The sequence below is a fragment of the Helicoverpa armigera genome, chromosome 19 (assembly GCF_030705265.1).
Source record: "Helicoverpa armigera isolate CAAS_96S chromosome 19, ASM3070526v1, whole genome shotgun sequence".
Taxonomy (NCBI): Eukaryota; Metazoa; Arthropoda; class Insecta; order Lepidoptera; family Noctuidae; genus Helicoverpa; species Helicoverpa armigera.
The window spans coordinates 880,259-904,334 of record NC_087138.1 but is presented as its reverse complement, the minus strand read 5'-3'; the positions used below and the strand labels follow the sequence as shown (position 1 = coordinate 904,334).

At 41.9% G+C, this 24,076-nt stretch overlaps 1 protein-coding gene across 1 annotated transcript in view; it reads right to left on the bottom strand.

The window, feature by feature from the left end:
* Nucleotides 1–474: 474 nt before the first annotated feature.
* The window catches only part of LOC110373514 (dynein axonemal heavy chain 1), an 85,765-nt gene continuing 62,163 nt past the window's right edge, over nucleotides 475–24,076 (bottom strand). Inside the window, exons 58-86 of the mRNA XM_064039328.1 lie at nucleotides 23,510–23,615; nucleotides 22,940–23,094; nucleotides 21,700–21,888; nucleotides 21,284–21,413; nucleotides 18,959–19,106; nucleotides 18,400–18,503; nucleotides 17,854–17,930; nucleotides 17,306–17,373; nucleotides 16,371–16,500; nucleotides 15,844–15,987; nucleotides 15,207–15,373; nucleotides 14,293–14,518; nucleotides 13,351–13,546; nucleotides 12,854–13,047; nucleotides 11,214–11,368; nucleotides 10,650–10,749; nucleotides 10,016–10,148; nucleotides 9,329–9,462; nucleotides 8,667–8,808; nucleotides 7,956–8,080; nucleotides 7,267–7,431; nucleotides 5,549–5,701; nucleotides 5,015–5,150; nucleotides 4,380–4,515; nucleotides 3,954–4,049; nucleotides 3,468–3,598; nucleotides 2,299–2,480; nucleotides 1,719–1,848; nucleotides 475–1,344 (exon numbers count right to left, since the gene is read on the bottom strand). Of these exons, the coding sequence (XP_063895398.1) occupies nucleotides 1,130–1,344; nucleotides 1,719–1,848; nucleotides 2,299–2,480; nucleotides 3,468–3,598; nucleotides 3,954–4,049; nucleotides 4,380–4,515; nucleotides 5,015–5,150; nucleotides 5,549–5,701; nucleotides 7,267–7,431; nucleotides 7,956–8,080; nucleotides 8,667–8,808; nucleotides 9,329–9,462; nucleotides 10,016–10,148; nucleotides 10,650–10,749; nucleotides 11,214–11,368; nucleotides 12,854–13,047; nucleotides 13,351–13,546; nucleotides 14,293–14,518; nucleotides 15,207–15,373; nucleotides 15,844–15,987; nucleotides 16,371–16,500; nucleotides 17,306–17,373; nucleotides 17,854–17,930; nucleotides 18,400–18,503; nucleotides 18,959–19,106; nucleotides 21,284–21,413; nucleotides 21,700–21,888; nucleotides 22,940–23,094; nucleotides 23,510–23,615 (4,167 nt within the window). The 3' untranslated portion in view covers nucleotides 475–1,129. The remainder of the gene's footprint in view (nucleotides 1,345–1,718; nucleotides 1,849–2,298; nucleotides 2,481–3,467; nucleotides 3,599–3,953; nucleotides 4,050–4,379; nucleotides 4,516–5,014; nucleotides 5,151–5,548; nucleotides 5,702–7,266; nucleotides 7,432–7,955; nucleotides 8,081–8,666; nucleotides 8,809–9,328; nucleotides 9,463–10,015; nucleotides 10,149–10,649; nucleotides 10,750–11,213; nucleotides 11,369–12,853; nucleotides 13,048–13,350; nucleotides 13,547–14,292; nucleotides 14,519–15,206; nucleotides 15,374–15,843; nucleotides 15,988–16,370; nucleotides 16,501–17,305; nucleotides 17,374–17,853; nucleotides 17,931–18,399; nucleotides 18,504–18,958; nucleotides 19,107–21,283; nucleotides 21,414–21,699; nucleotides 21,889–22,939; nucleotides 23,095–23,509; nucleotides 23,616–24,076) is intronic.

The window sequence follows — 24,076 nt, the reverse complement described above, 5'->3', positions numbered from 1 at the left end:
GTTTGTTATGTTGCACACACGACTCAAGGGCGCTAGTGTCGCCTCTCGCTCCAACGAATGCGTTGAGGTATGTGCGGGAAAAGGAAGGGAATAGGATTGCAAACACCAGTGAAATTACCAATATAACGAATTATGAGTATGAAAATGACCGCGCAACCACCATCTATTGGTCACTGCGAGCGTCTTCGGGAAGCACTCGATACGAACCAATGGGCGCTGCCAAAGACTACAATATAATATAGGGTATATATGCGGTAGTAGTTATAATGGCGTGTCGAATAAAAAATAGACAGTCAATTTTGATACTTTTTATATGAAAATAACCAACGTTTTTAAGGGAAAAATAAGTTATTAATTCTATTTATTATTTAAAAAATATATTTATTGAAAAAAGGCATTGCCGCTTCAAGAAATGCTTAATACAGAAAGGGCAGATGCAGAAATTTTATGTCGAGTACTAATAAAACAAGTAAATAACAATTAATCATTTATTTATTAAAACACTAACACAAATAACAATAGAACATCATAATATAAAAACATTTTACATAACAAAAACTACTGACAACAGTAAATTCTCGTTACAAAATTGTTTTAATTATAACATTAGCTTCAAACTTTAGCGTTGCTTCTAAAATGTATAAAGCATTTCAAAAACGCCATGAAAACAGATTATTACATATTTATCAAGTATATTGTAAGAACATATTTCCAATCATGCGTTGCGCAAAGTTGCGCAAAGTGATTATCATTATTTGTAGTGGGTATTTACTTATTTGACATTTTTATTTGTTAATATCATCCAGAAACAGTTATCAATGAAGTAGGCTAAATTAACATTCCTGCGCAACCTATTTATTGTATATTTATATATTAACAATATTGGGTTAGGTAAATAGCCTTCATACTAAAACTGACCTAACGTTTTGTATGTGAATTCCCTTCAACGAATTGCACAAAACTCATCATTCCCCACTATTACCCATGGGTAATAGTAACCATAAACAGTTATCATAGTAAAGTACTAAATCAACTTATTGCGCAAAATTGCGCAACTTATTTATTGTGTAATTCTACTATTAGCAAGCATATGAAGTTAGGAAAATTGCATTTAATACTGAAATATGGCCTAATAATCGAGTGCGCAAAACAGCGCAACGCCTCGTTTGATCCAATGCGACTGCGGTTTATGCGTGTTCAGCTCTATGGTCATCACGTAGTTGGTGGAGTGTCCCGTAGTGGACAGAGTACCAGCTCGCAGTAACGTCTTGTATGTGGGACACTCGTACAGATTCTGTTGTAGACGGTGGTTCTGTTCCGGTTTCATGTAGAGAATCGCCATTTCTAGGGGAGAATAAATATTTGGTATAATTTATGTCGTGGAGATTTTAATAAATGAGAATTAAACAATTTAGGAAATCACATGCTAAACACCTTTTTTAGTTTTAGCCGCATTATACGATTTTAAAATAAAGTGAAACACTGGGTGGCTACATACATATATACCTAGAATAAAACAAAGTCGCTTTTTCTGTCCCTATATCCCTATGTCACTTTGTACGATTAAATCACGAGGTTTTTTTTAAATAGATGTGATTAGAGAGGAAGTTTTATGTATAATATTATATAATTAAATAGTGGGGAAATTCTGTAGTCTGGGGTTCTGGGGCGAGTCGCTAGTTTGATTGGTAAATAAGCAGGTATGTAGTGGTACATACGCGTGTGCAGCTCCTTGGGCTTGCTCTCCTCGAGCGACATGTCTCCGGAGTTCCACCGCGCGCCCTCCAGGAACAGTCCGCGCACGCAGCACCCGTCTTCTGGCTTCTTCTGCGGCGCCTGCTGTAGTGCCTGACAAATATACAAATATATGCTGAAGGAATAAAAACTTCATAAAAGTACACAAACACTCATATGTACACTAAAACGTCGTTACGTATAATTATAATTCAGTAAAAGTTACTGTTTATAATGCTTTTTTTTGTCTTTAATGTTAGTTATCTATGTCTGTATTGTGTACCCACTTATTCTTTTATTTTATGGTCAATTTATGTGCGCCTGATCTCTCTCCGGTGGTGTCGGATTACCGTCCCATCGCGCTATGAGAGTGAAGGAATAGTGAGTGCACCTGTGTCCAAGCAAATGTGCGTGCACTATAATATGTCATGCGCAGCTGGTTGATCTCCTTATATGAGAACAGCAGCCGTAGCCGATAATCGGCTATTAGGATATCATCATCATCATCATTTGTGTCTGTTATTATTTCTGCTGAATAAATGTCTTATTTATCTAAATACATACCTCAAAAGCATAAGCAATAGTGTCGATAGCTATGACATGTTTTCTGGCGTAGTTCTGCAAGGCGCCGGTGAGGAACGCCTGAGGGAAGTAGAAGCCAGAGATCCAGAACACCTTGGGGATGCCGCTGGCTGCCCACTCCTGCATGAACTGCACTCGGAGACACAGGTCTTTCACCCATGCAGCTGGATGAAAGGTATTTATGGTTTGATAAGACCGTTGACGTCTCATAATTTGACGACCTCTATGGCGCAATGGTCACCAAGCCGGACTGCCGAATCTAAGGTCCCGGGTTCGATTCCCGGTTCGGTCGACATTTGTGTGATGAGCATGCTTGTTGGCCGTGGTCTGGGTGTTGCAATATGTATTTATAAGTATGTATATGTGTAGCTATATGTAGTTTATCAGTTGTGTTAGCGCCCATAACACAAGTTAATTAATAACTTACCATGGGGCTAACCAACCGTGTGTGAAAAAGGTGTCCCGACATTATTTATTTATTTATTTATAATCGGTGATCGATTTTTGGTAGGAGAAAAATAGAACACGTCCCACAAGAAGTCGGTCAGAATTTAGAATATATGATATATTTTACGGGACAAAATTATTAATAAGAAGTGGCGGCTTGCACCTATCGAGATTTCGTTGTTCATGGGATTATTTTAAAAACACAAGCTTGCATTCAATGACAAGTTACTTAAAACAAGAACAACTAATTATTATCAAAATTGGCATAAACAAGAAAACATCACAAGTAACAAAAAGCCATAGATTTTATTTTCGAATAGCAATTGAGTCATAATTTTATCTTTCATCATATCCCGAGCCTTTTCCCAACTATGTTGGGGTTTGCTTCCAGTCTAGCCGGATGCGGCTGAGTACCAGTGTTTTACAAGGAGCGACTGCATATCTGACCTAATCAACCCAATTACCCGGGCAACCCAATATCCCTTGTAAGACTCGTGTCAGACTCACCGGCTTCTGACTACCCGTAACGACTGACAAGGATGTTCAATGACACCCGGGTATAGTTTAACGTGCCATCCGAAACACAGTCTTTGGGGGTTACGAGAGTTTTCAACAAAAAATGATGGAATATTTCTTAATCGGATACACAAAAATTAAAAAAAATTAGAAAATATTTTTTTTGAAAATACCACGGGATAACTTACCGAGTGGCTTGAGAGAAGGATAAGCCATAGAACTCCACATGCCAGGGACTATGTTCTTAGACAGACTGTCCGCCATGTTTTCCAAAGCTTCAGACATCACCACCAGGCCTTTGAGGGCTTTCAATAAATCTCTGTAATCATTTAAAGGTACGAAAAAAAATACAATCATGATTTTGAAGACTGCTGAGTGTTGGTCAATTACTTATTATAAATACTACTAATTTATCAGTTTCTCTGCCTCCATACCCTTTTAGCGTTTTCAGTAGGTACATTTCGTATCTACTCTCTATATTCTCACTTATCTATACTTCTCACCAATTTTTTGTCGTCACTGAACATTGCGCGAGTAGACGTGTGGAAATCATTTTCACGAGCATACACTTGTGATGAATTTAGTCCAAAACCAATGTATCAATAGGTAGTTTTAATACATAAGTAATGCTATTTACTTTTCAGCATAACTGTAGCTGTTTAATATGAACTTACTTGAGCGATGTACTGATGATGCCCAGCAGTTTGTTGTACCGGTTGGCTTCCTGTATCAACACCGTATTCAGAGACTCCTTGTAGGACACCGGGTACCTGAACGTTAGGAATTATTTAATATTTCGATTTCATGGTATTTACAATAATAGGTTCCTTTATATTAATGTATATCAGGTAATTAATGAAGTTTCGATCGATTGATGATCCCGCTAATTTGTTTTTTTTTTAATGATTACTATAGTATCTTTTCATAAGAAGCTTTAAAGAGTGCTCGTTTTTAGGAGACGTGTTTTGTAAAATCGACCTTCAAAAAGTGCTGATTTTCAGCCTGGTTTAAATAAATTACTCTTTAGTTTTTATCTTGGACCTCTTTCCCTAGATAAGATTTATATAGATATTATTTTGAATAGGTAAGTATATACTTACGCGGTAGCAATATGTTCAGCGTCGAGTGGTTTGGGTAGGACGCGGATGATGTCGTTGGCAGCGTTCTCTATGATCTGCTCTATGGACGCGCCCTCACCCGCCGCTATCTCTTTGGGCTGCAGGTCGCGGAGTGTGACTATATAATAAAAATAATAATAAACAATATATTGTAACAATAAAATATTTTGCAAAAACTTAGTGAGAAATCAACATAATTTTCTTAATTAAACACCCAGTTTTATCCGATTGCAAGAGCTTAGTTTACGTATCTCTCTCTTTCCAGCTATTTATCCTACATGGTGGTGGAGTCAGCTTTCCTAATTTTTCTTCTCCACTTCGCTCTATCTAAGACATTAGCATTATCTAAGCTTAGTTTACGTACAATGCGATCTAATAGATTTAATGCGGTCTTTAAAGAATACGGTAACCGAACCATTTTAGCTGTCAAATCGCCCATTTGACCAATGTGGGCCGATTATACGTCTGGTTTATCGTTATAGTTAAATGGTGCAAATACCCGTATATGTATTTTTTTCCAATTGAACATTAATCTTCTACTATTGTGATAAGGTTGAAAACCTATTGAAGAAGTCAGATTGTGGTAGTGTCAGTGTGTACGTCACGTGGTCACTCACAGAGGTTGTAGTTGGTCTCGGTCATGGCGTAGCTGATGTTCGCGTTGGCGTGGAGGCCGAACAGCGAGGGGTCATCGTTCAGAGGTAAAGTTCGGATGTACTTCGTGTAGTCTTCTATGTTTGCAGCCGGGGGTTGCTGTAACAAGTAAAGATGGTTATAATTTTTTGGTATTTATTTATGTATTAGAGGTTTACCAACAGCTTCTGTGTTAAAAAAATGCAAACTGGTATCAAACTAAAAATAATCTGATCATGGTTTTATGTAGACCACGATTGTACCTGATAGAAAATTATCTGATAACTCGTCATATTGCGCCAAAAATGATTTATTCAAACTTGGCTGCAAAACAGCACTTTTTTAACATTTTAAATTTACAAAAGACAGACCCCAAAGCGCTCACCCTTCACCACTCCCTATATGTTTTTTGCTGGGAAGAAGAAGTGGCGCAACAAACTCCCCAGCAACACATGTCTGTCTGTAGGTTAGAAGAACCCTTCATTTAAAAACAATATATATTATAATAATGTAGTAACCTGTCGATAAGCGCCGCTCTCGTCGAAGGTATACCGGTCAGTGAGCACGGACAGCGTGTAGTAGTCCGCCAGCAGCGTGAGCAGGCAGCGCCGGTCCCAGTCGTCCGTCACGCGGCCGCCGTAGTTGATGTGGCCCGCCGTGTACGTTAGCATCTGGGAAATATACGAGTTAATGGCGTCCACGGCCGATTTCGGCCACAGCGGCTGTATTCATGTAAGGAGATCAGCCACCTGCGCAGGACATATTATAGTGCCCGAGCATTTGCGCAGATACAGGTGCAATCCCTATTCCTTCACTCTCATAACCCGATGGGACGGCAACCCGACACCACCGGAAAGAGATCAGGCGCAGGACCGACATTTACGTGCTCTCCGATGCACGAGTGAATCAATCACCAACTTCCAGGCTACGCTACGGGCTGCTTTGTGAAAGCTTAAGAAAACCCACAAAGCGATTTCGGCCCGACCTAGGAAAAATACAAGTATACTTATTGCATTCACATTAGAGGTATGTGTGGCGTTACGCGAATGAATAGAGTGAGGAATGAGTATATAAGGGGAAGTCTGAAAGTAGCGCCGGTATCAGAAAAACTGCGTGGAAACCGGCTGTCATGGTATGGGCATGTGATGCGGAGAAATGAGAATCAAGTTGTGAGGAAGATGATGAATATGAATGCGGACGGATATAGTGAATGAGGAAGACCAAAGAAACGATGTATGGATTGTGTGAAAGTAGATATGGTAATAAAGAATGTTACTTGTGAGATGACGGCAGATAGAAGGATAAAATTGGGATAAGGGCAGGAGGATGAGGATGATGAGTTATTTCATCATCTTCCGAGCCTTTTCCCAACTCGTAGGGGATGTTGAACAGTAAGTAGATGCACACTCACCCTGAGCGGCACCTCGGAGTACTCGTTGAGGAACATGTGCAGCTGCGAGATGCAGATGCGCAGGTCGCCGTCCGTGAACTCGTAGGGGATGTTGAACAGTAAGTAGATGCACACTCACCCTGAGCGGCACCTCGGAGTACTCGTTGAGGAACATGTGCAGCTGCGAGATGCAGATGCGCAGGTCGCCGTCCGTGAACTCGTAGGGGATGTTGAACAGTAAGTAGATGCACACTCACCCTGAGCGGCACCTCGGAGTACTCGTTGAGGAACATGTGCAGCTGCGAGATGCAGATGCGCAGGTCGCCGTCCGTGAACTCGTAGGGGATGTTGAACAGTAAGTAGATGCACACTCACCCTGAGCGGCACCTCGGGTACTCGTTGAGGAACATGTGCAGCTGCGAGATGCAGATGCGCAGGTCGCCGTCCGTGAACTCGTAGGGGATGTTGAACAGTAAGTAGATGCACACTCACCCTGAGCGGCACCTCGGAGTACTCGTTGAGGAACATGTGCAGCTGCGAGATGCAGATGCGCAGGTCGCCGTCCGTGAACTCGTAGGGGATGTTGAACAGTAAGTAGATGCACACTCACCCTGAGCGGCACCTCGGAGTACTCGTTGAGGAACATGTGCAGCTGCGAGATGCAGATGCGCAGGTCGCCGTCCGTGAACTCGTAGGGGATGTTGAACAGTAAGTAGATGCACACTCACCCTGAGCGGCACCTCGGAGTACTCGTTGAGGAACATGTGCAGCTGCGAGATGCAGATGCGCAGGTCGCCGTCCGTGAACTCGTAGGGGATGTTGAACAGTAAGTAGATGCACACTCACCCTGAGCGGCACCTCGGAGTACTCGTTGAGGAACATGTGCAGCTGCGAGATGCAGATGCGCAGGTCGCCGTCCGTGAACTCGTAGGGGATGTTGAACCCCAGCGGCCCGAACTTGCGCCGCTCCAGCACCACGCCGTGGAATAGACATAGGGAGAACAGCAACCACTGGGAAGTAAGATTTTATCACAGCTTGATATCTATACTTAATATCATAAAGCTGAAGAGTTTGTTTGTACCCGCTAATCTCAGGAACTACCGGTCCAATTTGAAAAATTCTTACAGTGTGAAATAGCTCATTTATCGAGGAAGGATATAGGCATCCGGGTTCGTGCAGAGTTTCCCACGGGGTGCGGGTGAATTATAGAAATATCAGAGACCCGCCCCGGCTTCGCACAATGGATTTTATTATACATCCAATCCTTCCTCTTCAATCACACTATCTATTAAAAAAAAACCGCAATCCGTTGCGAGTTTTAAATATTTAAGCATACACAGGGATATAGAAGCTACCTCCTAACGTTCCTCCTAACGTTCACAAAAATGTCACTCACACATGCAATAGTGAGTTTTTGTGTAATTTTTATTAATGACTTCCAGATCCAAAATAGGCAGCCCTTGTAAGCTACAAATTGTCCGTAAAATACGGAAGCTCTGTTACAATAGTAGAAAAAACAAAACGGCTAGCCTACCTTAAAATTAGGAACTTTCGGGTCCTGTGAGTGGAAGTACTCCATGAAGTCAGGAACTTGGTTCATGAACGCTTTTAGCAGATTCGCCTTTATACCTCTAGGTGGCTCCACTGTCATCTTATAACCTGGGAGAACATCAAAAAGTAGGTAATATTGTAAAAATACACGCAAATATCCGAATAAATAACCGCCTCCCTTTTGAGGAAGTCGGTTAAAAATATACCCTATGCTACACTACAAAAGGTCTTCAACTTTATAATTTGTAGAATGTAAAATTCAGAATCATAGGAAACCAAATTCGAAACTGGACTGTACCATGTTAATAACATTTCAGTCGCTCTCTCGTGGTTGTCTGTTTGATAATAGCGATAATAGCAGAATTACAAATATCATAGTTAGGTATGCCTGATTAATCTTAATTGTTTTATTTTTATCAAAAAATAGCATGCTTTCACATTTGACACTCCCGGATTTGGACACTCCCGTGACAAAAAACACCCTTATGGGACTAGAAATCAGTTTATTTGCTATATCGTGTATAGATTTAATTTGTTATATAGGCATGTATTTGAAATTTGTATATATCTTAATATTAGTTATTAATACATCCTTTTCACATCAATTAATGTCACATATTTTTCAGCTTTTTTAGTTTTTTTTATAAACTTTAATTATGATATTATAATAAAGAAATAAACTTGATTAGCAGACCATTTTGCAGCAGCGCGACGGGGAAGAACGGAGAAGGTGTGGAAGTGAGCCACAGCCGGAAATCCTTGTGCACCAGCTCCGGCTGAATGTGTTCCACGTTCAGCTCCAGCACCGGCATCCAGGATGGAGATAAGTGGCAGTTCTGGACAACAAAGGTACAATTACTACGTGGTCTTTTGGTCTTCTACAAGGGTGATATTTGCATAAAATAATGATTCAGCAAACAGTAAAATTATGAGATCATTACATTATTCCGATAAAACTAATAGATATTTAATTCGCAAAATCTGAAATATTTCTTCTTTCATGTAAATAAATAAGTAAATCATTTATATAAACAGGTCAGGAATATGTTTTGCGTAGGATGAATTTTAGACTATCAATTTTGCAAGCTGTTTTGTTCATAGAACCAAAAACAAACCTAATAAACGCCTCATGTTGCAGTAAAAATACAACTGTTTTCTTCATATTGTCTCTTATTTGGAAATCGTCGGAATTTAGAAAATAAAGAAAACTGCGAAATATTTTCACAATTACAATATTCACCACAACTGTAGCCTTTGTATCGTCCCACTGCTGGGCACAGGCCTCCTTTCACACGGAGAAGGATTGAGCCACCACAACTAAAGATAAATAATATAAATAGAGCCTTATCTCGTTACCTGGAAGAACACCCAGTTGCCGAAGTCACAGCCGACCCTCATCATGGCTTCAGCGTAAGGACCCTGACCCTGGCCTAGAGAGATGCTCTCAAACCGCTTGCCCATCTTCATTTTATCCGCAAACTTCAGCAGATCTGGGGGGTACACGATCGTTGCGTTTTTATTTAAAATTAGAACTTTTGATAATGTCATCGACCTACAAGTTTAGCAGGTTGAATTCTACTAATCTTCCTTTTTATATAAGGCAAGAAGTTACTGAGAAAAAGTTGTGAATTCAGGTTCTCCCTTTGTTATTTTTCACTCTTCAGGGACTTCGACTATTACACAGGCAACTGGTTATTCTATCACGCAAAAACAGCTGGACCGATTTGGTTGTGGTATGTGGATAGATGACACCCTGGAGTAGCACATACTACTTTTTAACACGCTTATATTAGTTTCACTTGTAACTATGTATGAAAATCTCGGAAACTTAATTTGACCCAATTCCCGGTCTTCGATTAGGATGAAATTTTTCACACGCTTTAATTTCTGATGACAATACATGACTAACTAAGAAACGTCATTACAATTCAAATTAATCCAAAAAAAATCATGCGTGCTAAAAGCGTGTTTTATTTTTAGTTTTTTAAACATCATTTTTTTTATCAACACACCACGCGGGCGAGAGCTAGTACAGTACATTACCGGCGGCCGGGTCAGTGCCAGTGGACAGCACGAAGATGATGGGCGCGAGGGGGTCGGACTCGGCGTACAGCGCTGCTAAGTCCGCCGGCTGCGGCTCCACGAACCGAGCGCCCAGACCCGTCACCACGTAGTCCTGGGACCACACATATCAGACTGTTTATCACCGCACCAACAATTTACTTTTAATCAGTCATGATGCCTTTAGGCAATTGTAAAATCACTTCTTGTAAAGCACCAGTGCTTTCTCACTCATCTGAATCCGGTTAGAATGGAAGCCGACCCCAACATGATTGGGAAAAGGCTCGGAGGATGATGATGCCTTTAGACAATTGACTGTGTTTTGGATGGCACGGTAAACTGTAGGTCCCGGCTGTCATTGAATGAACATCCTTGGCAGTCGTTACAGGTAGTCAGAAGTCAGTAAGCCTGACACCAGTCCAACCAAGGGGTTTCCCGGGTAACTGGGTTGAGAAGGTCAGATAGGCAGTTGCTCCTTGTAAAATTGGTACTCAGCTGGATCCGGTTAGACTGGAAGACGACCCCAAAATAGTTGGGTAAAGGCACGGAAGATGATGATGAGCCATGATACCTAATTACAGCACTTTTTAAAAGTATTTTTAAGTGTCTAGTTTACCTGTAATCCTGGGATCAGCTTATCAGGTCGGACACATTTCAGGACAAGAAGCTTCTGGAAGGTGTCATACTGGGTGTCCAACGGCTTCGGATATGGCAACCTGAATAACAGATTATTTTCTTTTATAATAGTTCTCCAATAGTTGATAACGTTGACACAACAAACGTGATTTTTTTTTCCGTTTTATAAATAAAGGTACGGAACCTTTCGTGCGCGATCCGACTCGCACTTGGCCGGTATACTTTATAAGATGCTTTTTGAAGGTATTGAATTTCCCTTCTTTCTTATTATGTTTGCAACACGGCTATAGCTTTTTTAGCTCAATTTACACATGAACTTTATGTTATTGGTATGCAGTACAAACTAAATACGAGCAATATGTAAATATGTGTGTCAGTACACCACTCTCTTTTTTTGTTGGATGTGGGTGCAGCTGAGGGAGTGTCGGACTCTTACTGACTAAAACCCATCATTTGCCTTCTTAAGCCCTTTAAGTACCGGGGACGTGGTAACTCTTGCATGCAGCATCGAGTAGCAATTTCTCTGCGATTCCGATAAACTTACTTATGTGGCGTATAGGAGTCGTAGTAAGTCTTGAAAAACTTGACGTTGTTGGTGAAGTCCCGCAGTATGGTGGCCATGGTGGGGAGGGTGGCCAGCTGCTGTATCTCTATCCACATGCGCGGAGAGATCCACTTGGGGTCCGGGTTCTCTACTTCCTATAAGGGAAAAAATATTATTTCAGCAGGCCAGTGCTGATCTAAGATTATTGTTTTTCAATAGGTCAGGTTGGTTGGTGGCGCCTTCCCACAACCTTTGTCAGATCGCCTGACCAAAAATTATATATTTACTGGGGATTACCCTAACCGATTCATCTATTGTTCTGCCATTGGAGATAAAATTTTGAGATTAGCTTCATATAAATTATATAATTCATCGTTTTTTTTTTTTGTTTGAACGTGCCCATTATCGAGGCTACTTATCCGGGTTCGTGCAGAGGTTCCCACGAGATGCAGATGACACAGCTGGCAGAAGCTAGTGAGTTAAGGTAACTAAATGAAGTTGTTTAAGCCTACAGTGTCAAGCTTGGCGCCACTGAGCAGGAAGTTGAACTCGGTGGCGCGGATGGCGCCGCGGTCGAGCAGGATCCTGGCGCACAGCAGGAACGCGAACAGCAGCTTGTGGCGCTACAGTGGGACCTAGTACAAGCCACTCACAGTGTCAAGCTTGGCGCCGCTGAGCAGGAAGTTGAACTCGGTGGCGCGGATGGCGCCGCGGTCGAGCAGGATCCTGGCGCACAGCAGGAACGCGAACAGCAGCTTGTGGCGCTACAGTGGGACCTAGTACAAGCCACTCACAGTGTCAAGCTTGGCGCCGCTGAGCAGGAAGTTGAACTCGGTGGCGCGGATGGCGCCGCGGTCGAGCAGGATCCTGGCGCACAGCAGGAACGCGAACAGCAGCTTGTGGCGCTACAGTGGGACCTAGTACAAGCCACTCACAGTGTCAAGCTTGGCGCCGCTGAGCAGGAAGTTGAACTCGGTGGCGCGGATGGCGCCGCGGTCGAGCAGGATCCTGGCGCACAGCAGGAACGCGAACAGCAGCTTGTGGCGCTACAGTGGGACCTAGTACAAGCCACTCACAGTGTCAAGCTTGGCGCCGCTGAGCAGGAAGTTGAACTCGGTGGCGCGGATGGCGCCGCGGTCGAGCAGGATCCTGGCGCACAGCAGGAACGCGAACAGCAGCTTGTGGCGCTACAGTGGGACCTAGTACAAGCCACTCACAGTGTCAAGCTTGGCGCCGCTGAGCAGGAAGTTGAACTCGGTGGCGCGGATGGCGCCGCGGTCGAGCAGGATCCTGGCGCACAGCAGGAACGCGAACAGCAGCTTGTGGCGCTACAGTGGGACCTAGTACAAGCCACTCACAGTGTCAAGCTTGGCGCCGCTGAGCAGGAAGTTGAACTCGGTGGCGCGGATGGCGCCGCGGTCGAGCAGGATCCTGGCGCACAGCAGGAACGCGAACAGCAGCTTGTGGCGCTACAGTGGGACCTAGTACAAGCCACTCACAGTGTCAAGCTTGGCGCCGCTGAGCAGGAAGTTGAACTCGGTGGCGCGGATGGCGCCGCGGTCGAGCAGGATCCTGGCGCACAGCAGGAACGCGAACAGCAGCTTGTGGCGCTACAGTGGGACCTAGTACAAGCCACTCACAGTGTCAAGCTTGGCGCCGCTGAGCAGGAAGTTGAACTCGGTGGCGCGGATGGCGCCGCGGTCGAGCAGGATCCTGGCGCACAGCAGGAACGCGAACAGCAGCTTGTGGCGCTCGAACAGGCTTCGGCACACGTTCTGGTACAGCAGGAACGTGAAGTGGACTATTATCGTGTCCACGCGCTCCACTATGTCCTCTGGAAACGAGAAAATAATCTATCTACATATGTTAAAATTAATCCCTTAGTCATGCCTGAACAGCTTGAGCGAACGTTAGAGTGGGAGGCAGCTTAGACCCGGGAGGATATAGGATAGTTTTTGTCACCATTCGTCTACGGGCAGCAGTGATCGCGGGACGCGAGTGAAACATGATTTCGTCGACAAACTGTAATTAAATAATTTGTAGAACCATCTTAAACAACAGAAAATTAAACAGAACACTACTGTAAAATTACGTCAAAAGATCTAGTTTTAACAAAACTCGTAATACAAAATCTTACCATTAGGCTCAGTCTCAGCCATGGCCCTCACGAAGAGCTTGACGAACCACTCGAGCGAGTACTGGTACATGGGGTCCACATTTGCCATGTCGGATAAGCAGAAGAACAGAATAGACCCCCGGTCGGCGACGGGTACATACCCGCTGCGGGCCTCGTCTATCTCTAGCGTTGTGCGTTCTATATCTTCTACTTTTATCTAGGAATATAACAAGGTATTTTGGGTTATTTGTAAGAGGATAGGTTGACCACATAATATATAAGAGAAGACGATAAAGTAGAAAAAGTATCTTAATTTAAATTTCATTGAAATCTAATTAGTGTTAAAACATAACTGTTGGGCAAAACAAAAATCTTCTGTCACTTTTTTTTGAAACATATTGACTCACCACAAAACAAATAATTAGAAATAAAATCTACAAAATAACAATAGATGGTTGTGCCAAATAGATCCAATTCCGCGTTGTTTTTTGGACCACAATGTGGACCATATTTGCCATGACGGATAAACAGAAGAACAGAATAGACCCTCTGTCGACGACGGGTACATACCCACTGCGAGCCTCGTTTATCTCCAGCGTTGTGCGTTCTATGTCTTCTACTTTTATCTAGGAAATTGTGTGGCAATTAGGGTATTTTGGGATAGAAAGCCTGGAAATCTATACTTCTGTTCTAAAGAGGATTCATACCCTAAACGTTCTGAAACCGATTTTGAAAATTATTTCACTGTTGGAGGCTACACTGACTCCGGCTGAAATAGGCTATATTTCATTTAGTACCCACGGGATATAAGAGGAAACTGCAGAAACTTCTACATTTACGGTTTATCGAACAGTGATTACAGTCTTGTTTACACCCATTTTTTTTACATACTCCATGATACTTTTTCCTTAACATCAACACACTATCGCTCTTACACCGAGTTACACCTTCACATATACTCACAATAATTTCCGCGCTCTTAATCTTGATCGCTTCGAGGGTAAGTATGAGAGGCAGGTCATCGACCGGCGAGCCCTGACTGTTGGACAGGCCATACAGGATGTCAGCTTGCATTTCTGCGAGCTGAGCTGCCATCTGAGCTCGGGAGACGATGAGCTGACCTCGTAGCTCTTCGAGGTCAGGTCGTTCTTGAGCTACTACGGTTGATAGAAGTTGCTCTGCTAGGCCGCTGGAAATTAAATATTTTTTAGTGTTCCGTACCCAAAGGGTAAAACGGGAACCTATTTTTTTCGCTCCTCTGTCCGTCCATCTGTCACCAGGCTGTATCTCATGAACCGCGATAGTTAGAGAGTTGAAATTTTCACAGATGATTCTGTTGCCGCTATAACAACAAATACTGAAAACTAGAATACAATAAATATTTTGGGGAGCTCCCATAGAACAAACGTAATTCTTTTGCTCATCTTCTAAATAATGGTACGGAACCCTTCGTGCGAGTCCGACTCGCACTTGGCCGGGTTTTGTTTGTTTTTGCACATCAAGTCACGCATTGTTACAGGTAAGTCTGGCGAGAACCGTATTAGATTTATGGAATTAGGTTTTAACCAACTTCCCAAAATGGTTTACAATCCGGATGTTTGCGTTTTTAAACCGTGTAAAGGATATACATACCTTAATCGAATTTTAACATAAATTCCAAAAAATTACATAAAACATTAATGTATTAATCATATTTTATTGAATTAAATAAACCGTTACACAACGAAATGTGCATAGCTCTGAAAAAACCCTAAACTTTATTTTTCCAAAGATTTGACAACAGAAATAGTTATTTCCATGTTGAAAAATAAAATAATAACTTGTTAGCAAATTCTATACTAAAATAACCAGGAAAAATAAAATTAAAATCTTCTTACCTAGGCACAAGAGCGAAGTTAACGACCATAACCTTGACAGAGGTCTCAGGCTTATACTTGGGATTAGGCAGCTTGGTGGTGATATACAGCTTGAAGCCAGCCATGTAGGGGATCAGGGAGTCACCCAGCTTTAGTACTAGCTGACCCGCTTGACGGAAGTATTGACGCTACGGGGATAAACATGGTTTGGGAAAAGGAGTTGTGAAAAGATAACTAGCGACCCGCTCCGGCTTCGCACGGGGTAACATTATTTACCCACTATTTGATGTATGTTATTATACATATAAACCTTACTCTTTAATCACTCTATCTATTGAACAAACCGCATCAAAATCCGTTGCGTAGTTTTGAAGATTTAAGCGTACAAAGGGACATAGGGGCAGAAAAAGCGACTTTGTTCTTTACTATGTAGTGATTGAAGTGCTGTGAAACTAATTTAGCACTAGTCTCAAAAGATCAAAAGGATTAAAACGTTAATGTATTTAGACCATGAGCAAGTAGACGCCAAGAGTACTGAACCGATATAATTATTTTTTTTACACAGTTTATGTTGATCCTGAGAAAGGACACAGGAAAGAAGTGCGCTTGGGACGCGGTTAGAACTACGGGGAACAGCTAAACTTTAACAACAAGTTACCTTTAAAACAGGATCTAAGGCCGGGTCCAGTTCTTGTCCGACGTTCTCCAATAGGATTGGCTTACCAAACCGCAAAGCCGATTCAAAGTTCCTCAACAGATCTCTGTCATTAGGCTTGCATACTACTAAGCCTTCTAGTTTCCCCTGCAAGATTAATGTAAGCATCAGTTCCCAAAAAGAAAGTGGATCTCAATTTGGATATTTGTATGCTTTTTTATATTAGTCAAATTAATTATCCCTGAAAACGCATTTTTATACGAGTTTTTTCAAAATAGGATAACTCTGACGGCACTTAATTCTGAAAACTGCTGACCCGATATTGGAAAAGCGTAACTCAGTTGTAAACCTATACAAAAAGTATGGTAGACTGCACGTCAGTGGTAACTGTCATGCACCGTAACTCAAAAGTAATAAGTACGATTTTCCTATAAAACTGTTACCACTGACCTGAAGTTGACTGTACATGGCTTTTTGTCCAAATTAATCCAAAAATTCGCCAAAAATCTAGAATGCACAAAAGACTGTACCATAGCTCTAATCCACTTGTTAGCCTGAGTCTGAGGGTCTATTATGAGTGGCCATCGTCGAGAGTTGGACATCAACACCGCAGACTCTACGGACATCGGGTCTCGAGGCAGGCCATACATCTGCCATGTTCTAGGGGGAAAATGGACTTTAAGGGTCAATTCACACTGAAAGAGCAGCGGCCGGCAGCGGCCGTAAGAGCACGGAAAATGTAAGAGCGCGGCGCGATGCGGCGCCGCGCGGCGCCGCGCGGCCCGCCGCGGTCGCGCTCAATCCCTTGCAATTACGGCCGCTGCCGGCCGCTGCCGGCCGCTGCTCTTTCAGTGTGAATTGACCCTAATGCTTATGTTTTAGAGTCGATTTTTGTTGGTTATGTTTATCTGCCTTGAAATGGGAGGAAAATGGACTTTAATGCTTATGTATTAAGGTCGATTTTTGTTGGTTATGTTTAGAATATTGTAAGGATACTAGCTGCCTTTACAAATATCTGTCTTATTAGGTAGCTTGTGTCTGAGGGAATATAATGAGCGGCTATCGGATCTCGCGGTAAGAGATGTTTTAGAAGGAAAATAGATTTTAGTGCCTGTGTTTAAGGTCGATTTTTGTAACGTGTATAAGGTTGTAAGAACTATTTTTATTGGGTGGCTTCTGAATGATGGCAATTGGACTAAGATTATTATTTCCAATATCTAAAGACTAAATCCAGATACTTACTAATATTATTAAGAGTTGGTTTATTCGTTTGAACAGTAAATACAGGACTATTTTGAAATAATACAGGACTATTTTGATAACTGAAAGCAGTCACCATAGCCGAAATCGGCAGGGAAGTATATATTTTGAAATTATTTCAGTGCTAGATAGCGTTATTTTTCGAGTTATTTGCTATTATCTGGGTGGGCAAAGTAGTGAAATCTATGTATGTAAAATACCTTACCTTATCTGCACAGCATCACCTAATGTTGATATCGGCGTAGCACCGGACGTGTGTGGCACTTCCACTTTCTAAGGTGAAAACAACAATAAATATTATTGAAGTGTTCGAAAAATTAGCTCACGAGTACAAATGTTATACATTTGTAATGCTAAGAATTTGCAGTAAACATAGATACTGGTTGTTTAATTACGTATTAACAACTAATAAATGATAATTATAGTACCTACATTGGCGCAGACAACTCTATACCAACTCTAGAAGATCTCAAAATAAATATGCACCAAATAGTCACTCATCTATTGACAGAACTCAACTATTTTTTATTTAACTAAAGTAATTACTTTTATCTAAAAGATACCAATTTAAAGACAGTGAATACTTACAACAAACAAATCCTAGTTTAATTTCATAAATGCACAAATCGTCGCGCTTTCGCACCAAAATTATTCAAATGAACGTAGATAGCCTAAGGAGGGACCTAGGCTACTTTACTTTGGATACGGTATTTACGACAATAATTATAAAGAAGAAACGAAACGCGTAACAACCTCCATATGTTCAATCCAATTCTTTAGTAGTTCTCTTCTGAACTCGTCTGTGAAAGGCGTTATGTAACCCACGGCGCCTAACAAACATTATTTATTTATTTACAAGATTCTCTGTCTTAGTTGGTACATCTTAATAAGAAAATTCTGCGTAAAATCTGCGACAAAGCTTAAAATCTGCGTAAAATTTTTCAAATATATTAGCTGTGTTTAACATACCCTGACTGTCCATTTGACCGCTTTATCATAAGTACCCAGACATAAAGCTTGTAATCATTTAGCTGGAGTTCGTTTGCTTGAAAATCAGATTTGAAAAAATATGATATATGGTTTAAATAGCTTTTTCTATACTACTGTTATGAAGAGAAAAAAAAATTGTTTGTAATGGATACACTCAAAAACGACTAGACCGATTTAAAAATTCTTTCACCATTGGCAAGGTACAGGTACAGGTATTTGCGAGTAACTTAGGCTATACTTACTTAATCCCAGTACAGGTAGTAGTTTAAGATTTGATCAAGTAAAGTGTTCGTTAAAAGCAATACTCACAAGCACTGATCAGGATATCTCCAATAAGGTTGACTATAGCGACGTCCAAGTCCGCTATGGTTTTGATCCATCTGACGCGCTCGCTTGACAGGCCGTTCAACAATCTGTCATACAAAAAGTCAGTACTTATTTAAAATTATTACGTGTGTTGAAAAATAAAGTTTTAAATTAAGCACGTGTATTATGGCTATAAAACAGGCCCATAGCGGAGAAGATATAAATCAATCTTATTTTTATCATACTATTGTTCTTTAAGAATTTATCTAATTTCTAAGTTGTGGAAGCTTGGACTATGAAGTCTGAAATCACCAACCCGCATTGAGTAAGCGCGGTGATTAATGCTCAATCCTTCTCTGTGTGAAAGGATGCCTGTGGCCCAAAATGGATTAACTATAAAGCAACAGTAGCAGCAATACGCCCTAAGTAAAGGATTCTAAAAGTTCAATTCTTTAGCAGTAAGTTTGTTACTTTTTGAAACTCAACTCCCTAATTTCGGTACGGGCCCCGCGCTTGCTTAATCCGGACCTGAGTGGGACGGTAGGCAGGCTGGTGATGGTACCTGTTGGCGCGGTCCATGCGCGCGAGGCACTGGTTGATGTCCTCCTCCATGCGCTTGCGCTCGTCTTCCTTCTCCACTAAGTACGCGTTCAGCTTCGCGATACCTTCCAGCAAGGCTATCATCTTCGCCTTAGCGGTGGCCAGCATGGCTGTCGGGATAGTTATAAAGGTGGTGAAGAAAAAACTTGTGTAATGTCGGTGAAATTGGATCCTTTATATCCGGGCTATGGTTTGGACAGCACTGGTCTATACTAATATTAAAGAGGTAAAAGGAGATCATTCAAGTCTCGAACAATTTGTACCCAAAATTGAAAGTGCCGGCCAAAAGAAAAAAATAGTAGATTCTTGTAGAGAATAATGCCCTGAAGATTTTTTACTATTACAAGAATCGTCTACAATTAACCCCCCGGCTGCTATTTGACTTTGAAAATACCAAAAAATCTCACAATGTTTGGAGCATTACATAACGGCCCCAAACTGGAGAAGGCAGCCGCTGCCTTCAAAGGACTCCTGCCCAACCTAGGAATCAAATGACTTGGGCTGTGGGGAAGTCAGACACTTACAGATTAAAACCCATCATGGAGAAACCAGGGTCGCGGTAATTCTTGCGAACAATCCCGCAGCCTCAATAGGCTTTGTCCCCGCTAAAAATATCGTACGATTCTTGTCGAGGATGTCCTGAAGATATTTTACTAATATAAGAAACATCTTCGGTTAACCCCCAGACTGCTATTTGAGTTTAAAGTCTGAAAACCGTGAATAAAAAATCTATACTTGAATGTTACGGAAAATAACGTCCACAGTATTTTTTTAACTAATCGAACGTCTACGATATACCCCCCCCCTCCTGCTACACCGAGTAGACTTACTGATTTAAACCCATTATTTTTCCTTCTGATAATGTACCAGGGCCGCGGTAACTCTTTCGAACAATCCCGCAGCCCCGGCAGGTTCTGACCCTGGTGGGCCCCACTGGGGTTTGCTGACTGTCTGAGGAGGGCTTGACTTGTCAACGCTCGCCGCTGAAACGGGCCTGTTGTCTCTAAGGAAACGAAGGGACGATAAGCCTCCCTAAACTCACCGCCCACAAACCGACGTCTACGGTGCCGGGAGTCTTCTCGACACCCAACGCGCGTGGTGACTTCCACGTCTACCTCAGCGGATGGGATGAGAGGTGCGAACTCTCAGTTATTGCACTGCCTCCTTCTCTGGCATGCTGCGCAGAAGGAGACGAAGGCATCCCATTCCTCCTCGCCCCTATAGATTTTCCTTTGGCTCATAGTGCCTCTGTCTCCTTGGAAACAGCAGGTGTCGGTGGCGTGCGTTGTTCACGCCCCTCTCAGAGAATCAGTAAGCCCCAGGCGACCCCCAAAACCTGGCGGGGCTTCGGGGTTCGAAAGAGTTACCGCGGCCCTGCAGCATGGCAGAAGGAACACAACAATCAGTAACAGGCTCCTCGGTGTAGCAGGAAGGAGGGGGGACTGGCTGGGGCTGCTTTGTGAAAGTTTAAGAAAACCCACAAAGCGATTTCGGCCCGACCCAGGAATCGAACCCGAGACCTCGAACACAGCAGCCGCGCTTGCAACTACTAGACCAACGAGGCAGTCTAAAGAATCGAATGAGTCGAAAGAATTACCGCGGCTCTGGCTACCCCATGATGGGTTTTAGTCAGTAGGGGTCTGACTTCCCCACAGCGAGAGGGGAGTCATTTGATGACTTCCCAGGTTAGGTAGGAGTCCTTTGAAGGCAGCGGCTGCCTTCTCCAGTTTGGGGCCGTAATGCAATGTTCCAAACATTGTGGAATTTTTTGGTATTTTCAAAGTCAAATAGCAGCCGGGGGGTTAATTGTAGACGATTCTTGTAATAGTAAAAAATGTTCAGGGCATTATTCTCTACAAGAATATATTATTTTTTTACTCTGGCCGGCACTTTCAGTTTTGGGTACGAAATGGATCATCTCCTTTGTAAGTTCTTTTGTAGGGGGTAATCTTTGGAACCGTTGGTCGGATTGCCAAAATGCTTTTACTTATAGACAGCCAGAATGTTTCTGATTGTAATAGGCTATATTTTATCCCGGTACAGGCAGTAGGAACCTTTTTGACGGGGGTGAAACCAAGGGAAAGGTTCTTCTAACCTATAGACAGACATGTGTTGCTGTGGAGTTTGTTGAGCCACTTCTTCCCAGCAAAAACACATAGGAAGTGATGAAGGGCGGGCGTTTTGTGGGGCTGTCTTTTGTGAATTCTTGACGTTCAAAAAGTGCTGTCTTGCAGCCAAGTTTGAATAAATGATTTTGGAAAACGGCTAGTAAAATATGTATGTTTACCTTCAACGATCTGCAGTTCCCTGGTGGCGCGGGCGAGGGCCTCCTTCTTGGGCGCCACGCCCTTGTTCACGTGGTAGAACTTGTACATCGCGTGCACCCACATGCACAGAGACTGACATGCTTTCGACACCTGCATACAATCAATATTATATCATTTCTATCATACTAATATTACAAAGCTGACCTCAGGAACTACTGCTCCGTTTAAAAATCATATCTCAGTATCACGTATTCGGTTAGACTGGAAGAGATCATCATCTTCCGCGCCTTTTCCCAACTATGTTGGGATTGGCTTCTATGGGCAATGGGCAACTAGAATCAAACTTATTTATATTTTTGACAACATAAGTGCTAGTAAAGGCCTAAATGACATAAATGATTTGACGTTGACTTTGAGTGTTAGAGCCAAGAATGACCTTCAAAATCTTAGCAGGATCATAATCCGGGTTAACGACGAATCTCTTAAGCTTCTTGATCATATCCTCAGTGATGGAGTCCTTGTCGAACTTGAGGAGTGAGTCGAGGAAGGCGGAGGGGTCCGACAGCATGAGGGAGCCTGGCTTCCAGTAGTTCAGCACCTTCTCGCCGAATGATGCTCCTGGTTCCTGAAGATGCAGTTACACTATTTATGTAGTCTATATATATAAAAATGAAACCCGCTTTCCGTTGTCACGACATAACATGAAAACGGCTTGACCGATTTGGCTGAAAATTAGAGGGGAAGTAGCTTAGACCCGGGAGATATAGGATAGTTTTTGTCACCATCCGGCTACGGGACGCGGGTGAAACCGCTACAAAAAGCTAGTGAACTTATATAAGTCAAGAACGGCTTAAACAATTGTGACATCTCTATGCCCATTAGGGTACGGGAAGTAGGTACTTTCCTTTTATTTTTTTTATGGTAGTAAAAAAAATATTTAGGATACGTACGAGAACGTAAGATACATAATCTTACGTTTACATTTTTTACAGAGGAAAGAGTTGATTAATGATATCCTACGTCCCCAACCCAGAAAATAAATTAGCTTCCTTCTTCACTACCAAGTGTCTTATCTTCTATTCACCACTTATATCCTCACTATGCCAAAGTTTCCTTTTACCTATCCAAGTATTTTTCATATACCTATTCTTGTCTATCACTTTTTTTGTTAACAACTTTACGCTTCTAGAGATAAAGTCCAAATTACCTTAACAGGTTTAACATCGATACCACTGTGATTTTATGACCATTGCAACTCCCGCAGGGGGTTTCTTCATTGCTTAGACTTTTACGACTTTATTCCTTTAAACATAAAGTATAAATTACCTTAATAGGTTTAATATCGAAGACAGAAGAAGGTTTCTTTACAGCCTAGACTCCCACCACTTATTTATTTATTAACAACTTTACACTTCTAGAGATAAAGTCCAAATTACCTTAATAGGTTTAATATCGAAGACGACACAGAGCGACTCTATGACGAGCATGACACCGGCAGGGGATTTCTCCATAGCCTTGACTTCTACTTTATTCCTCTAAATATAAAGTCCAAATTACCTTAACAGGCTTTATATCCATGACGACTGAGCTGTAAGACCAGTAGAAATCCTGCGAGGGGTTTCTTCATAGCCTAGACTTTTACGACTTTATTCCTTTAAACATAAAGTCCAATTTACCTTAATAGGTTTAATATCGAAGACGACACAGAGTGACTCTATAACCAGCACGACGCCGGCGGGGGGTTTCTTCATCGCCTTGACTTCCACCACGTCGTTGCGGTTCAGCTCCTGCAGCGCTTTCTCTGCTGCACGCAGCGCTGGCATCGCTTCCTCTGTACCAGACAATTGTGAACAATTACTTGATAATGTGAATGGAAAACTCACTACAGAACTTTTTAGCTCAGAAGTAAAGCTACTTTAAGTCGAAATGACGCGCCCCACTAAAGAATTGTTATTGCCCCATGTAGCCAAGGGGAGCGTCCTTTCGATTCAAACGAGCTATACCTCTGTATTGTATGTGCGTTAAAAAACATAATTAAAAAAAAAACTTTTAAAAAGTTGTTTGCAAGTGCAGGTTAGATAACCTATAGTTAATATCAACTGCTTATTTTCTACTGTTTGACTATGGCAGAAAGAAATATATAAGTAAAGAAACCTAAAGACTTTAATCTTACTTTTGCTTAATACTTCTTGCACGCAACAATCAAACCACTTGATGAATTAAGAACTATTAGGGAGATGACTAACCGAGATCCCTCTGTGCGTCTTCAGCCATGGCGGCGTTAATGGCGGCCAACTTCTCCGCCATCACAGTTTCTTTCTCCACCTTCTCACGAGCTTCCTCTGCTATCGCCTACCAATTGTACACGTAATATTCATTAAAATAAAAAATAATATATAAAACGGGTAAAAGGATTCCAAGAACCAGCAAAGGTCATCAATAAACCTAATCGAAAAAAAACACACTGATATTATTAGAAGCGAAGGCTTATGAGTGTGTTTAGAACCAACGACTGAACGAAGTTGATGAAAATTTAAATTACCGTAATATTACCTATATTAATGTTGTGTATAACAATAGGTTACTTTTATTCGGGGTACGGTAAGTAGTTCCCTCACGATGCGGGTGATACCTATGTAAAGGGTGATTTTTTTGCTGGTATCTTTTTGGCAACAATGTTTTTGGCAGATCACGCTTGAATCGTGTCTTGTATCATTGTCAAACTTGTTCAGTATGGTCTATAATTTAACCATGAATCGACTTACGAACGAACAACGCTTGCAAATTATTGAATTTTACTATCAAAGACGACA